We start from the raw sequence: 18,040 nt of genomic DNA, 5'->3' as shown, positions 1-18,040 counted from the left end.
GGAAAGGCAGTTGGGAGGGACCCAGGCCTGAAGGGGAGAGCAGTTAGGGGTGACCAGGCCTGCAGGGGAAGGCAGTTAGGGGTGACCAGACCTGCAGGGGAGGGCAGTTAGGGGCAATCAGGCTGGCAGGGGAGCAGTTAGGCATCAATCAGGCTGGCAGGGGAGTGGTTAGGGGGTGATCAGGCTGGCAGGCAGAAGCGGTTAGGGGCAATCAGGAAGGCAGGCAGGTGAGCAGTTGGGAGCCAGCAGTCCTGGATTATGAGAGGGGTCCCAGAATGGACAGGGTGCAGGCTGGGCTGAGGGACACACACCCCCGTGCACGAATTTTGTGCACCGGGCCTCTAGTTATTTATAATAGCCAGAAATGGAAGCAACCTAGGTGTCCATTGATAGATGGATAAAGAAGATGTAGTAAAATATACAATGGAATATTTTACTCAGTCATAAAAAAGAATGAAATCTTGCCATTTGGGACAACACGGATGGACCTAGAGGATATTACTACAAAGTGAAATAAGTCAGAAGAGAAAGACAAATACTGTATAATTTCACTTACATGTGGAATCTAAAAAAACAAAAAACCATAAACTCAAAAACAAACTCATAGATACAGAGAACAAATTCAGGGTTGTCAGATAGCACTGGAGGGGGATGGGCAAAAACAGTGAAAGGAATTAAGAAATATAAATTGCCAATTATAATACAGGATAGGGAATACAGTCAATAATGTAGTAACTATGTATGGTGCCAGATGGGTACTAGACTTATCGTGGTGATCACTTCGTAAGGTATATAAATGTCTAATCACTACACATTTTACACCTGAAACTAATACTGCATGTCAACTATAATTGAAAAGTAAATTTTCAGTTATCCCATCATTTTTACTTTTTTAATATAAATATCAGAAAAAATAGCAAAAATTTCTGTCTTAGGGACTGAACAAATCACATAGTTCATGACTGACATATCTTTGAATTATATTTAATGGCAAGGGAAAATGTTAATGTCTCCATGTCACTAATTATACAAAAAAATTTCAAAACTATATGAACTTAAGTGTGTGTATGTGTGTTCCCTACATAAGGTTGAATAATTTGCCCTTTTCAATTGCTCTACAATAAATTTGAATAAAAACTTTTAAAGGTTACAACTTCCATTAAATGTTTGCAAACTTAGAAACTGTATAAATTATAAAATAAGTGTCTTCTATTTTTCAACTATGAACAGTTTTGCCAATTATTGAACACCGGCAATTGAAGAAGGGAAAAATGAGATGCTGAAAATTACATATACAACTTTCATATAAAGAAAACCTATGTTACTGGGTTTTATTGCCCTTAAATACTTTTTGCCAGGCCATATAGTCATTTCCTTTAGGAGGGTAGGCTGAGCTGGGGGCAGTCTCTTGTTGCATATTATTTTATTGATGAAAATTTCAAATATATACAAAAGTAGAACAAGTTGAACACCCTGTACACCTCATAACCTGTTCTCTAAGACCTGAAAAGGAGGTGAAATACTTGAACACTAAAACTTTATTTTTTTTATTATTTTTTAAAAATATATTTTATTGATTTTTTTACAGAGAGGAAGGGAGAGGGATAGAGAGAAACATCAATGAGAGAGAAACATCGATCAGCTGCCTCCTGCACACGCCCCACTGGGTATGTGCCCACAACCAAGGTACATGCCCTTGACCGGAATCGAACCTGGGACCCTTGAGTCTGCAGGCTGACACTTTATCCACTGAGCCAAACCGGTTAGGGCGAACACTAAAACTTTAAAGAAAATCTTGAATGTTCCAAGTAACATTTTTAACACAAAAGCATTTTGTTGGGCCAGGTATCTCATTAACAAATGAGTTAACTCCACCACTTAGTAGGATTCTGAGGGATGCCAAAGCTTTAATATGAAAAAGTAACAGTAAATACACCTGATCTTAACATTTAATAAATACCTTTTCAGAGCTGTAAATATGGCAGGAAAGCCCTCAACCTCCTGCAATAGATTTCAAGCATCTTCCATGTTGGAAAATATGGCAAAAGCCCAGGTAGTCTCTCCTATTTTAAGTAATGCATATCTGAGGAAGCAGAACAAAGATAACACACTCACTGTCCATAAAATACATTTCTTTTTACTTACTCTGTACATTTCCAAAGAAATCTATAGCATCATTTAGCAAATTTGGCAAATTTCTTTGAGGGATTTAAACAAAATGACCATACCTCAATGTATTAGTATCAAAAAGAGCTAAAAAAATCTACCACCAATGACACAAGTTTGAATTCCTACTATAATTACGGACCGCAAGTATTATTGGTAAACACCACCCTGGCAAGTGTGCTTTCCAGGTAATAGTACAGGACTCAGAATGGATAGTCTGACTAGTGTTCCTCAGTAAAGAATTACCTTCCTTTCACTCTCATTGCCAGTATCAGTCTCAGTGTTTAAAATTCTCCTTCAAAAGATGTTTCAATTTTATTTCCGACATGTTTAAATGTGTTACCTTTGAAACTCACTTTATTGTTTTGCACCTAAATTTTCCCAGTGATAAAATGGAGACAGCATTTGCTTCTATCTACAGCATATAGGTGTGAGGATCCAATAAAATAAGGACCATGAAAAAATCCTTCGGTTTCTAAAACTATGTCTGTGAGTTACAATACTCGATTCTCTGAAAATAAAACAAGTCTCTGAATTGTTACATTATACTTCCATCATCTAAACAACCAGATGAATTAACCAAATTTGACTCTTGTCAAAAAGATTTATTAACTTAAAATAGAATTACTTCAAATACAGACAAAAGCAACTTTCTGTTCAAGTTTGAATATTTTCAATATACTGTACAAGAATGTAAAAGAAAAAATTCTGAATCTTCATGTTGTAGTTTTATTTTATTTTTTTTTTTACCTTTTAAAAAGTTTTGGCACTACAAGGTTCTGTAAAGAATAGAAGTGACAAATTTAAAACACATGAAAGTCTTTCTAATTCTTAAGAACAATATATATAAAGTCTGAAGCAACCAAAGTATGAATACAGCTAATAGAAAATAAAGAATGTAATTTTTTAAATTCTCTCTTTATACAATTCATCAAGGTTAAACAAAACATAAAATTCCCTTAAAAATAGGGTAATAAAATAGATGAAATTTGTATCACTCAATTTGGTGATACTAGTAAAAACTATAGTTCATATTTATATACAAATAATACAGTTCTTAAAAACAGTCTTAGAATTTAAATAAGCTATCTAAACGTGTTAAAATTTTAAATCAGGACCTGATTTGTTTTGCTTTCCATTAAATGTCACTTTTTCTGCTGAATGTAACTGACATTGAGGTACGGATACCCTTGAGACAGCAGGATTGGCTGGTTGCTGTGCATCGGTAGACCAGCTGAAAGAAAATGGACTCGCATTACTCCGACACGTTTCCTCTTGGTGGGTGGGGACAACGCTCTCTACACCGACGGGTGGCACATCTGTCTGTTGGACACAACACAGACAGGAAACTGAAAGGCTTGTGCCTACTTATCTGATAACCCCCTAGAATTAACTTGCAGCTATTCTTTTTTTCTATTTATACAGTGAAGATGTGATTAAGCATGTCAAAACATTTGGTAGGGGGGAGGAGGAGGAGAAAAAGGAAATGTAGGTATGTAAAAGCAAAGAGAGAAGACAAAAGAGAGATGGAGCAGAGGAATCAAGGGGAACAAACCCACCAGGGAAGAACTTCAAACTCTCTTCCTAAAAAGGCTTGTATGACCAATGTAACTTCCCACAGCCCTAGTTCTTTGCTTGGAAGAAAAAAAGCAGTCACCGTCAAGGTTCTGCCAATCTGTTATAATGGGATGCCCCAACAAAACATGGATAGTTTAGGAAGCCTGACAGTCATACCAGTGGCTTCCCCTTAAAATTATCATTCAGTCAACATTTCCTGAGTATATTTCTTTAATTTCTTGAACTCCTAAGTTTAACTGTAATAACTCTGGTTCTAGTTTTTTTGAACTAGGTTAACCAAGAGCTGAACATTCCCTACTAGAATTGAGATACCTCTGAGGCAAGTAGGCTAGATAAAATCATCCAAATTCCTTGGCATTCTGCTTAGTTTGTAATATTCATTATTTAGATTAAAGCCATCATTGGCACATTAGTACCAACAGAATATAGTGAATTCTAATGTCATTCAAACCTTAGTTTTACTAATCAAATCTGACCATGTCACTACTCAACTCAAAAACTTCTATTAGAGCCCAGCCGGTGTGGTTCAGTGGTTGAGCACTGACCTATGAACCAGAAAGGTCATGATTCAATTCCCAGTCAGGGCATATGCCCAGGTTGCAGGCTTGATCCCCAGTGGGGAGCGTGCAGGGGGTAGCCCATCAGTGATTCTCTCTCATCATTGATGTTTCTATCTCTCTCTTGCTCTCCCTTCCTCTCTGAAATCAATAAAAATACACTTTAAAAAACAGAAACTTCTATTAGATCCTGACTTCATAATAAACTGAGTAAACTCTCATGATATGGCCCCAGCCTACCTTCTCTAGTCTCTTCACCTATATGTCTTTCCCACTTACCTCATCCTCTAGTACTATTATTTTCTCTTCTTTCTCTTTCTTCCTCATGCCAGACAGGACTCAGAAATTTTGCATATATAATTCCCTCAGCTAAAAACACTCCTCCTCTCTAATCTCTAGAAAATATTTAGGGGAAAAAAAATCCTGTACCTCTTTCAAGATCCAGTTCAAATGTAAAAATCTTGTGTGATTTGATCCCTGGTGTCCATATTCTGCTCTCACTGCTAGGACATTAACTGATTCCTCTAAGCTCCTATTCTCTTCTATTTTACATGTCTGGCTCTCCTAATAAAATATTCATTAAGTATGGGAGTCTTATTTAATTCTTGCTTGAGCAATAAGCACCTATCATAGTCTGACAAACAGTATGTTTTCTCTTTTTTTTTTTTAAATATATTTTATTGATTTTTACAGACAGGAAGGGAGAGGGATAGAAAGTCAGAAACATCGATGAGAGAGAAACATGGATCAGCTACCTCCTGCACACCCCCCACTGGGGATGTGCCCACAACCAAGGTACATGCCCCTGACCGGGATTGAACCCGGGACCCTTCAGTCTGCAGGCCGACGCTCTATCCACTGAGCCAAACCAATCAGAGCCACAGTATGTTTTCTCAATAAATGTTTACCGAATGCATGAATTCTTACTCCCAGATCCTGGTCTTCACAAAGGCTCCCTGTCCCAGAACCCACCCAGCACATTAATAAATTTGTAAGCAATGGTACCTTGAGTATAGAAAGGTTTGTTGGGCTGAAATCTGGCATTTCCCTGATGCATGAAGTTTTGATGCAAACCATAAGGCCACGAAGCTGGGACAAGAGGAAAATGGGGGCGTGGTGCATGTTCCCAAGGAATTGGAGGATTTAGTCCTGGAAAGCCTGGCTCTGCATTTAATAAGAAAGAAAAGACATTTTAAAACATCAGTTTGTTCACTCACATAGTTCTTCATTCCACAAAGAATACCTATGACTGGCAAGAACTATGCTAAATGCAAAGGATACCAAAACATTTAAAAAAAAATCAAACACTATCATTGTGCTCAATTTGCTCATACAGGGAGACATATAGAAATATATATGCAATAATATGTTGTAATTGCTATAACATCAGAAGGTGTTCCAAAGAGAGGGCTAACCAAGTTGTTCAAGGATAAAGTTTTCCCTAAGATAACTGACTAAAACTGAGTTTTAAACTACAAGGAACAAGTTATGCAAAATGGGGCAAGGATGGCATTTTAGACAAAAGGAATAGCATGTTTAAAAGCCAGAATGCAGAAAAGCACAGTAAATTTGGGCAGCTTCAAAATAACTGACAAAATAGAAATAGGGGTAAAGGGAGGAAGTAGTAACAGAAAAGCTGAATAGGTAGGTAGGATCTGTATTTCAATAAAACCTTAGTACATTATTGAGGAGTTTACATTTTATCCAAAGACAATACCAACTATCCTAGAATTAATTATATCTTGGCCTGAAATGAGATTCTATTTATTAGAAGCTGAGGCACTGTTGTATAATACTTGAGAACTAGGGTTTTAGAGCCAAACAGGTCTAATAAGTTCTAATCATAAAAGGCTCAATTATGAACCTCAGGTTGTTGTGAGGATTAAATTAGATAACAAAAATAAAAGTGGCTTGTACAATTTCTGGTATATAAGTAGGCACTCAAAAAAATATGACTCCTATACTTTCTCTGGCAAACTACACCCACCAATCTACTTCCCTTTGAGATGATCTTTAATTGTAGTATCCCCTGTATCTTCTGGATTATTCTTGGTGGTTTTTCTCATTTAGGGTCACAATGAGGCAAGAAATAATTGAAAGACACTATCCTTATTCATTAAATATCCTATCAGGAACTCAAATTAGAAGATATTGGCTATGGAGGAGTAAGGAGCAAGAAAACTAAAACCCATACTAGCTGCATACAATGAATGGGCTTTGTTTGAATCTTGATTCAAATAAATAAAAAAATAATAATTTTAGAGAAATAGGGGAAAAGGAACTAGGGCTGGGTATTAGATAATCCTGGGTATGATCTTGATTGTTTTTAAGAGATACAGTTTACAAGCAAATTTGAAAAAATGTCTCATATTTGATGAAATAATCAAGCCCCCCCAAAATTTTTTAATGGCATGAAGGGGTCAGATAAAAGAACAGCAAATGTTGATAGCTATTAAAGCTGGCTAACGGGGATAGGGAGAGGTCATTATATTTTACTCTCTCCTTTTGTATACATTTCAAATTTTCCGTAATAGTTTTTAAAATAAAAATAATTATTACTAAAAAGCTGGATACCAAACTAGATTTATGGCATATATGAACTATTTATAAATATGCAAATACTAGAAAATGAATGGGTGGCAATAAACCAAAATGTTACTTAGCAATTATGTATAGGAATTAAGATTATGAATGATTTTCTCTTTCAAATGTCCTATAATGAATATCTATTACTTAAATATCAGAAAAAAATATTTTAATGCTACAAAAATGCTACCAATATCTTTTTCTTTTCAAAGAATTGCTTCTTATTGGGAGATAGTAAAAATCTAGGGCAAAGAACACAGGTTTTGAAGAAAATAATTGGATTAAATCTTGGATCTAATATGATTTATTGGTAGTTAAATTACTTAACCCTTCAATTTCCTCAACTGTAAAATGAGTGCTATTAATATACAAAGCAGTGTTGCAGTCAAAATTTCAAATACTAAAAAACTAACATTTATGTATATTACATTTAGTATTCATAACATTTCTGTGAGTTAGATACTATTAAATCCCTATTTTACAGATGAAATCAATGCACAAAGAAATTAAGCAACTGCCCAATGCCACATAATAAATGGTCCCTCCACAAACATTGCTTGTCATCCTTTTCTTCACATTTATTTTCCCAAGTTCAACCAGTAATACTAATCACCCAAACTTTTCTACAGACAGACAGACACAAAAGAGAAAAAAAAAAAAGGGTTACCCGAATTCCCCACTGCACCATTGTTCACCAGGGAATTTGGAGCCACAGTACGAGGCCAGTGTCCATCATGAGAGGCATTAGGGATTGCCACAGGTCTGGCAGCAGGCTGTGCAAAGATGATGCTGGGATCGTTCAGGCCAATATTGTTGGGGGCACTGCCTGGTGCAGAGTGGATCACTGGGCCATGGATAGGCCAGGATGGGGCAGGGATCTGGAGGGGATGCATTGGCAACAATCCCATATTGTGCATGGGAGAATACTGAGCTGGTGGTGACTGGGGAAAGTTATATATAGGCATCTGGACCTGATGGGGGGGCTGTGTTCCCTGCTGAGGTGGGCCAAGTTTGGGTTGGGATCCTGGCTGGGATGAAGCCTGGGTAATGGCAGCTGATTGGGAAGAGTTCTGTGGAAATGGTTGGGGCTGGGGAGAATAAGATGGTGAATCAGACTGCAGAGAAAAAAAAGATACATTTTAAAATTAATATATAAACATCTTAATTTTATAAAAGCAGAGATTATCAAAATAGAAAATTATGGAGTTATTTCATTAGAACATTAAAAACAGCTCTATGATGTACATAACAAATAGCAGAATCCCATAATACATGAAGGTAGAATCTTTTGCAAGGTTCTCAAACCCACCCTCATATAGGTATTACTTCATAAACCTTTTTACTGCCCAAAGGAGAACCCAGAAATCTTCCTCATCATGTAGAACCCACATTTCCAATTGTAACTAGAAACTTACATCTAAATATCTCACAGTCACTTGCATTCAGTCCTTCAACAAGTATTTACTAAGTGTCAATTATATACTAAGCAGTGTTTAGAAATTAAAAATACAATACTCATATGTATGCTCTCATAGAGCTTAAAGTTGGTGGGGGAAAGGAGAAGGAGCAGATCATGATTACATAAGCAATCACAATAAAGTACAATTATTACTATGAAAAAGAATGTAATAGTGTACGGTGTATACTGAAATCACAGAGTGAACACCTAAACCAACTTTGGAAGAATAGGGAAGGTAAGATGAAAGAAGGAGGAAACCAAGGAAAGCTTCACAGAGAAAATGACCCTTAAGTTGAGACTCGAGGGTAAATAGAAACCCATCTGACTTTAAAAAGGGTAGGAATAAGAAGGAGAGAGTGTTTCAGGCAGAGGGTACAACATGACTGAAAATCTATAGGCACAAAAACATGTGGCTTTTAAAGTAATTGGAACCTAAAAGAAGTTTATTATTATAAGGGAAGAGGAATGGCAGATCTGAGACTGAAGAACTAAATAAAGGTAAGATAATGATGGTTCCTATAGGTGCTTTAGACTCTATCCTGAGGGCACTGGGAAACCACTGAAGGGTTTTAAACACATCAGAAACATGATCAATCTGCATTTTAGAAAAAATGTTCTGGCTCAATAGGAATGAAATAGAGAATATTTTAAGTAAAAGACTGTTGAGACTGTTTAAAAGGCTGCTATAATACAGAGGTCCTGAGATGATGGTAGCCTATGCCAAGGAAATACAATATAGGAACAGAGGGAAGCAAATGGCTATGAGCTAGCTTTTTTTTTTTAAATCCTCACACGAGGATATGATATTGAATTGATTTTGAGAGAGAGGGGGAGAGGGGGAGAAGGGAAGAAGGAGAGAGGGAGAGAGGGGAAGAGGGGTAAAGGGAGGGAGAGATAGAAGGAGGGAAGGAAGGGGATGGGGATGGGGAGAGGGAGAGAGAGAGAGAGAGAGAGAGATGGATGTGAGAGAGAAACATCGATCAGTTGCTTCCCACATGTGCCCCAACTGGGGATCCAACCCACAACCTAGGTATGTGCCCTGACAGGCAATTAAACCTGCTACCTTTTTGGTATACAGGATGATGCTCCAACCAACTGAGCCACCTGGCCAGGGAGAGCTAGTTATTTTTTATATGCACAAATACTAGAACTTGGTGACTGACTGGATGTGAGGGTTCAGTGGCAGGGAGTAGTTCTTGAAACTAAATAGTGGGATCATTTAGTGAAATAGAGAACATAAGAGAAAGAGGGGAGTTGGAGAGAACATAAGCTACATTCTAGACATGTTGAGGTTGAAGTGCTTAGTGAGACATCAAAATAGTAACATCCATTAGACTCTTCCCAAATCTCAGCTGACAGAAAGGTAAGTGCTAGAAGCAGAGAATGAAAATTAGAGACTGTATAGGAAAGTGGTTTAGAGCATAGGTTTTGGAGTCAGCTTGAGGGTTCAAGTTCTGGTTCCAAGTATCTGTTGACTTCAAGCAAGAAACTCAAACCTCAGTTTCTTCACCTTTAAAAGAGCCTATCTAATAAAAGAGTAATATGCAAATTGACCATCACTCCAACACAAAGATGGCTACCCCCCATGTGGACACAAGATGGCCACCACAAGATGGCCAGCAGGGGAGGGCAGTTGGGAGGGACCAGGCCTGCAAGGAAAGGCAGTTGGGGGCGATCAAGCCTGCAGGGGAGGGCAGTTAGGGGTGACCAGGCCAGCAGAGGAGGGAAGTTGGGGGCAACTGGGCCTGCAGGTAAGGGCAGTTGGGGGGGACCAGGCCTACAGGGAGGACAGTTAGGGGTGACCAGGCCTGCAGGGGAGGGCAATTAGGGGCAATCAGGCTGGCAGGGGAGTGGTTAGGGGGTGATCAGGCTGGCAGGCAGAAGCGGTTAGGGGCAATCAGGAAGGCAGGCAGGCGAGCAGTTGGGAGCCAGCAGTCCTGGATTGGGAGAGGGATCCCAGATTGGACAGGGTGCAGGCTGGGCTGAGGGACAAACCCCCCCCCCCCCATGCATGAATTTCATGCACCGGGCCTCTAGTAATTAATAATAATCTACCTCATAAGTTTTTGTGAAGTTTAAACAATACATGGGGAAAACATAAACACCAAATTCAGGATAGTAGATACATTTTAGTGGGCTCCTAAATGTTTTTCCAAGACTCTCTGTTACTAGTTTTCAAATGTTCTGTTTTTTTCTAAAATGCAGATCACAACAGATTTAATATATTTAAGAGTTAACAGCTTTGAAACTACATAGACCTGGGTTTGAATTTTTTAATTTCTTGTTCTCAGCTTCCCAATTTGATAATACTAATTACCTACCATTTCATATGGCCACTGAAAGTATTAAATTTGGTAAGTGCGAAGCACTAAAGCACAGTGTCAGGTTTATAATAAGCATTCAATTAATATTGAATTAATATAAGAAGAGCAAGGTGAATACAGATTCAGATAAAGGTTAGGAGTAACTCAACCAAGTTAACATGAAACTTGTGAATCTGAATTCTAATTCAATACTCTGTCTTTTACAGGGTGTATTTCACTAGGTATCCATAACAGCTATAAGAAGACAAACAAAAGTTTCAAGCAAGTGAAATGCCATGTGTGTATTGCCCCAACATACCAAACCCCTAATATAGCTCAACTTTTGTGTCTATTTTTATTAATGGTACAGATATCTTTACACTGGGCAAAACCTGCAACTTCAAAGTCATTACCTTATTTTAATCTAACCAACAACCTTATAAGGTAGTTATCTTATTTTACAAATAAGGAAGTAGGCTCAATGAAGTTAAGGAGCTTGCTCATATGTATAAATACAGATCTATATTACCCCCTAAATAATCCTCTTTTCCACCTCATATGCTTAGCAAGGACACCTCTAAAGAGCACTGTGTAATCTGGAAGATTGCATTTACCAGTCTGAAAGATCAACCCTGTTACCCAGCCAAAATAGTACTATCTTCCGGCCAAGACTAACCCCTTTGCAGGTAGAGTACTTACACATTCTGAGGACTGTCTAGTTCTTATGGATTGATCACCCTGTTGCTGGGATGAATTAGCCACTTGTTGGGCATTTACAAGGTTGCGAACCAGCTGGGCTGCTAAGAGAAAACGTTAGAAAGAAAATAAAAAGAAAGAAATGACAATCTATAAGAGTCTCAAGTCTCTCTAAGTCTCTTTTATAAACTTGGACTTTTAAACTATGAAATGTTAGCAAGGACTTATAACAACTATCTTTTAAAGCCATTTTTCAATCCTGATCATTAGAAAATACACTGGTCCTAGAAACCAGAACAAATGTCACTGCTTTTCTTAAGAAGACAATAAATTTATTTGAGAAATTACCTTCTGTAGTAAGAATCTGAATAACTGAAAGTCATCACTTCTAAAAAATTTTATTTTTTTCTTTCAATACACTCTCATTTGGGTTTCTAATTCTTAAAATTCCTTATGAAATATAAAAAGAACAGATCTCCCTCTCTCTCTCTCATAACAGCAATGGGAAAAGATATAATTCCTCCTATATATATGTTCCCAGAAGAAAACTTCTCATTAACTTGATGGCGGGGGGAGGGGGGGACGCGCTACGGGGGGACTTAACTTCTGTTAACTTTTTTTTTTAATTCAGAGAGAGGAAGGGAGAGGGAAAGATAGAAACATCAATGATGAGAAATATCAACTGGCTGCCTCCTGCATGCCCCCCTACAAGGGATCAAGCTCATAACCCAGGCATTTGCCCTGACCGGGAATCAAACTGTAATCACCTGGTTCATGGGTCAACACTCAACCACTGAGCCACACCAGCTGGGCTGTTAATTTTTATATTGAGAGAAATAGAGTGTGACTAAAATCTAAAGAATACTTAGAGGGAATTGACTGAATACAACAGACTGCTAAGACCTAGAAAGTGAACATATCCAAATACTGTTGAAGATAAAAGCCTAAATTTTATCTTTTTAAGAAATCATAAGGTTCAAAATCATACAGCTAGGTCTGGAACAGAGAAGAATTTGAGTCCTTAGAATGACATCAATATAAATTACTTCATTTTCACCAGAAACTATTAATCTTTTCTATTTACCTGCCACACTGCTATTCCTCTGACGGGCTAGCTTGACCTCTGGGCACTCCCTTCGTACATGTCCCGCATCTCCACATATAAAACATCTGAGGTCTCGTGGTTCTCTGAAGTCTCGAGTATCATGGAGGTCTCGAGGGTCAAGAAGGTCTCGAGAGTCTTTCTCTTCTTCATTCCCTTCCTTCTCTTCTTCACTGTCTTTCTTCTTTACTCTAAACAGTAAACTGCTGATACCAATAATGTGGGGCTAGGGACTTGTAAACTGAGGGAGTCACAGAACTACTAAACTATACAAGAGTCTCACAATTAAAAGAACTAACATGCCCATGTTTCATGCATCTTTTTGAAGGCAAAGGAACTCACATTTATAGCACACCTACTCATATGGTAAAAACTGGGTATTCCAGTACTTTTGTAATAAAATATCAAATTAAAAACATTTTTACAACATCTAAGAATCTTGTAACAATCCTTAGAGATTGGTATTATCTTCTTTTATAGGGTAAGAAACTGGGGTTTAGGGAAGAGAAGTATCTTGCCTAAACTTAGAAAATCAAATAGCAGTGATAAAAACTAGGGAGCCTGTTCTGCCTGAAAAGTGCTAAGCCTTTATAATTAGGAAAGACATGATAACTGCCCTGACCGGTTTGGCTCAGTGGATAGAGTGTTGGCCTGCGGACTCAAGGGTCCCAGGTTCGATTCTGGTCAAGGGCATGTACCTTGGTTGCGGGCACATCCCCAGTGTGGGGTGTGCAGGAGGCAGCTGATCAATGTTTCTCTTTCATTGATGTTTCTCTCTATCCCTCTCCCTTCCTCTCTGTAAAAAATCAATAAAATATACTTAAAAAAAAAAAAAAGGAAAGACATGATAACTAAAGAAGGGATTTTCCTGGCCTATTAAACATATTACATATATATATATATATAATGCAGGAAAGTATTTTTCATAGATATATATTTTTTAGGGGGTCATAAAATGCATATTCCTCAAGGTAAATGTTATATATTTCACAGCATATACCTAAAAAATTCAGTTAATTATATTTTAACTATTGGTTTGTAAGACTGAGGTCCTCAGCTAGAATCCCATGACTTTGTCTTTTTTTTTCTTAGCTCCTAGCACAGTGCCCAGCATACAGTAGGTGTCAATAAATGCTTCTTTAATTTTAAAAAAAAAAACAACACAAAAACAAAACACTTAATAAATGAATGAATATTATGAGACACCACAGTACCACAAATAAAGCCCTGAACTTTCTTACTTAAAGATATCTGAACACAGTTATAGCTACAATTGACCTTAACTTTAATTTCCCTGTAACACTGATACAAAATCATTTGCCAACCTTCTCCTTTTAGGACAGTCTTTCATGTAGTGGCCTATTTTTCCACAAACACGGCAACATCGATCATTGGGAGCCAGTTCTCCATCTGTTAATACTCTGGAATCAAAGAAGTACTCCTAGGGAGAAAATACAACTTTATTAGAAAAAAATCACTTAAACACTTTTTAAAACAAATGGAAAGGAAACCAAGATGCAAAAGTGGGTGTTTTTTAAAAAAAAAATAAATAATAACAAATATTTCACTGCAATTAAAATGATGATATGAAAATGAGATTCCAGGGAAACAAAATAAACAAAACACACACACACACACACACACACACACAAAAAGAAAAAAGAAAAAAAAAAAAAGAGAAAAGTAACAAAAAAAAATGAGATTCTGATTTATCACCATCACTATCTCAGTTGTTAACAGTACTAAACACTTTACATCCACACTGTTTTCTCATTCATCTGTAGCATCTCTGCATAATATCTCAAAATAGTAGATACTATATTCATCTTTATTTTCTACTTGAGGAAACTTAGCTTCAGAAAAGTCATTTGCCCATAGTAAAAAAGTGGGTAAGTAGCAGATAAAGAAGGGATTTAAAGCTAAGTCTATTGGACTCCAAAGCTCATGCTTATTGCTATAGCAGGCTACTTCTGGAAAGGAATTATTCTCTGTATAAAAGAGCTCTATGTAAATAAGAAAATCTTCTGATGTTTTTAGTATGTTCTTTTTAAACTGATTTTAGAGAGAGAGGAAGGGAACGAGAGAGAGAGAGAGAGAGAGAGAGAGAGAGAGAGAGAGAGAGAGAAATAGAAACATCAATGAGAGAAAATATCAACATCGATCTGCTGCCTCCTGCATGCCCCCCGCTGGGGATCAAGCCCATAATCCAAGTCATGTGCGCCGATCAGGAATCATCGAACTGGTGACCTCTTGGTGCATGGGTCGATGATCACCGGCTGGGTGAACCAAGCTCACTTTTGCTTTATGAGAGCACCTTGTAAGTTTTAGCTCCATTTGGCACTATCACAAAGACTACTTTGTTCTGACAGTACACATACCTCTGGAAAGCAAGAAAAGATATCTCCTTAGTGTTCTTCAAATCTATCTAAAGTCAAGGATAAAAGTAGGAGACATATTCACAATAATAAGTATTGGTGAGGATGCAGAAAAACTAGAACACACATATATTGATGGTGGGAACATAAAATAGCACAGCTGCTTTATAAAACAGTTTGGCAGTTCCTAAGAAAAGTTAACATAAATTTGTCAAAACGGCCCAGCAATTCCACTGTTAGGTATATTCACACCCCCAAAATGAAAACATCCATCCAAAAATTTGTACAGAAATATTCACAGCAGCGTTACTCATAATAGCCAAAAACTATAAAACACACAAATGGCCAACAAGTGAATGGATGGATAAAATGCGATATATATCCATTCAATCATAAAAAGGAATGAAATTTTGATACATGCTACAACATGAAGGAACCCTAAAGAGATTACACTAAATGAAAGAAGTCAGTAACAAAAGGCTACACATTCTATGATTCCATTTACATGAAATATACACGATAAATTTACAGAAACAAAAAGTAGATTAGTGGTTTGGGGAGTGGGAGAGAGAAGGAATGGGGACTGACTGCTAATGGGAACAGAAGTTTCCTTAAGAGAGGATGAAAATGTTCTAAAACTGGATTGTGGTGGCAGCTGCACAATCATGCAAATATACCAAAAAAACACTGTATTGGTCACTTTATATGGGTGAATTGTACAGAATGTGAATTATATTTCAATAAAGCAGTATTTTTTTAAATTCTTCACATTTACTACTGATGAAAACAATGTAGCTAAATAAAATCATCATAATATTTTTTTCCAGGACAAAATGAAGGCCTTTCTCAATTCACTCAGTTGCCTAAGGCAGAAACCTAGGAGTCATCCTCAACTTCTTCTCCTGCACCCATAACCTGTAGTTAATCACCAAATTGCATCCATTCGATTTCTGAATCTCTTTAATCCATCCAGTTAAGGTGACCTAGACCTGGAGTCAGCAACTTTTTCTATAAAGAGCCAGATGGTAAATATTTTAGGTGCTGTGGCAAAATTGAAGATAGTATGTAGGTTAGGTGCTTATATAACAAGAGAGCGCGCAAATTTCCACAAACATTTGTATTAAAGAATTCCAAAATATACTAATAATTGAATATAATTTTTTTGTAATACAAGTTAACTAATGTCCCTCAGAAAGAGACATTTCTCTTAATTGAAGTTTAAAGTTAGTATTTCCTATAACTAAAATCAATGCCAAATGTTCATCTATTAAATCAGGGGTGGGGAACGTCTGGCCCATAGGCCATATAAAGCCGGGGAAATAATTTGGTCAGGCCCTGTCAAGGCATTAGGGGTGAGTTAATTAAATGTTTGACCAAATATAGCAGGATAATTTTTAAGTTGATAATTTTGTATGGCCCTGGAATCATGTTATAAATATCCAAATGGCCCTTGGCAGAAAAAAGGTTGCCCACCTTCCTGTAAAATGCTAATCTGCAATTACATTTTATGTATTTCATCTTTGAAAATATTTTCACAGATGAAGAGGTTGAAGACTCAAGAGAATAATAAATGGATGTAGAATGCATATGGAAGGACCAGTCTCTGATAAAGGAGAGAGATCTGCAGATGCAGGTAGAATTATAGATCTGGTAGCAGACTATTGAAGATTTGCTCTCTGATACTTTTTGTCTCTGAGGGAAAATATCTAAGAGTGAGAATGGCAGAGGGAAAGGTGGGACAAAATGCAATGGGTATTGACTTTTGAGTAAAATAAATGAAATATCAAATAGTTCTTACTGAATAGGAAATACAGGTAACTAAAGAAATCTAATAAGAATGTCAGATAATGCCCAAAAAAGAGTGAAATCTTACCATCTGCGACAGCATGGATGGACCTGGAGGATATTATGCTAAGTGAAATAAGTCAGAGAGAGAAAGACACGATATGATTTCACTTATATGTGGAATCTAAAGAACAAAATAAACAAACAAAACAGAAACAGACTCATAGACACAGAGAACAGAATGATGGTTGCCAGAGGGAAGGGAGATTGGGAAACTAGTAAAGAATGTGAATGGATTAAGAAGTACAAATTGGCAGTTACAAAATGGTCATGGGGATGTAAAAGTACAGCATAGGGAATATAGTCAATAATACTGTAATAACTATATATGGTGCCAGTTGAGTACTTGAAATATTGGGGGGATCATTTTGTAAGGTATGTAATTGTCTAACCACTATGCTGTACACTTGAAACTAACACAAGATAATACTGAATGTCAAATGTACTTGAAATATGAAATAAAATTTGAAAGATAATATCAGAAGTCCAGGTGAGACTGGTGAACATTAATTTATAATTGTACTATATAAGTTTATATACCTAAGTTTATGACTTTTTCCCACTAGTGCTTAGCAGTCCAAGCAAAGACAGATGGTGGATGGTTAAGTTCATGTCAGGTTGAACACATCAGGGTGCAAAAGGATAATGAAACAAAGGAATTTAAAGTATATGCCAAAAAGGAATATAAGTTGAAAGGGGAGAAAAATGAAGACAGAAGATAACTGACAGAATGAGAGAAGTCAATATATCGGAGGACCTAATGTCGTAGAATAGTTGAAGTGGAAATATTTGAGTGAGCAAGAAAGGTGAAAGAAAATATACTTGTCATTTTCACTAGTCTAAAGGAATGAGACACATCTATTTTGTATGCTGTTATAATCCCAGTACATAGCAGAAAAACAGTTACAAAGTAGGAATTCAATCAATATCTATTGAAAGATAAACTTTACTATGGAAAATATAAGCATGAAAGACTATTAAACAAGGATATTTGTTATAATATCCATTATAATATTGATATAATAAAAACAACTTAATGTCCATCAAAGAGAAATACTAAACTGATAGATCCAAGCTACAGAATACTATGTACTGTCCTTTAAAACACAATAAAGAAGATAAAAAAATGGTTTGCAGCCCTGCCCGGTGGGTGTTGCTTAATGGTTAGAGCGTCGGCCCGCAGACCAAAGGGTTTTGAGTTTGATTCCCGGTCACAGCACAAACCTGGGCTGCAGTTTCAATCCCCAGCCCCAGTTGCGGTGCGTGTGGGAAGCAACCAGTCGATGTATCTCTCTCACATAGATGTTTCTCTTTCTCTTTCTCTCTCCCACTTCTTCCCCCCATTCCACTCTCTAAAAATCAATGGAAAAAAT

General features: G+C 37.0%; 1 protein-coding gene across 7 annotated transcripts in view; it reads right to left on the bottom strand.

Annotated features, from left to right (window-relative positions):
• Window positions 1-2,116: 2,116 nt before the first annotated feature.
• The window catches only part of TUT4 (terminal uridylyl transferase 4), a 122,147-nt gene continuing 106,223 nt past the window's right edge, over window positions 2,117-18,040 (bottom strand). For 2 of the 7 annotated variants that reach the window (XM_080657216.1, XM_080657222.1), the window contains 6 exons: window positions 13,773-13,888; window positions 12,430-12,653; window positions 11,349-11,449; window positions 7,555-8,002; window positions 5,307-5,465; window positions 2,761-3,400 (listed from right to left, as the gene is read on the bottom strand). In XM_080657216.1, the coding sequence (XP_080513342.1) occupies window positions 3,312-3,400; window positions 5,307-5,465; window positions 7,555-8,002; window positions 11,349-11,449; window positions 12,430-12,653; window positions 13,773-13,888 (1,137 nt within the window). In that variant the 3' untranslated portion in view covers window positions 2,761-3,311. Of the gene's footprint in view, window positions 3,490-5,306; window positions 5,466-7,554; window positions 8,003-11,348; window positions 11,450-12,429; window positions 12,654-13,772; window positions 13,889-18,040 lie in introns of all 7 variants that reach the window. The other 5 variants (XM_080657219.1, XM_080657220.1, XM_080657221.1 and 2 more) reach the window with 5 other exon arrangements.

Source organism: Plecotus auritus (assembly GCF_963455305.1).
Source record: "Plecotus auritus genome assembly, chromosome: 2".
NCBI lineage: Eukaryota > Metazoa > Chordata > Mammalia > Chiroptera > Vespertilionidae > Plecotus > Plecotus auritus.
The sequence above is the reverse complement of the archived record's forward strand: the minus strand, read 5'-3'. Positions and strand labels throughout refer to the sequence as shown.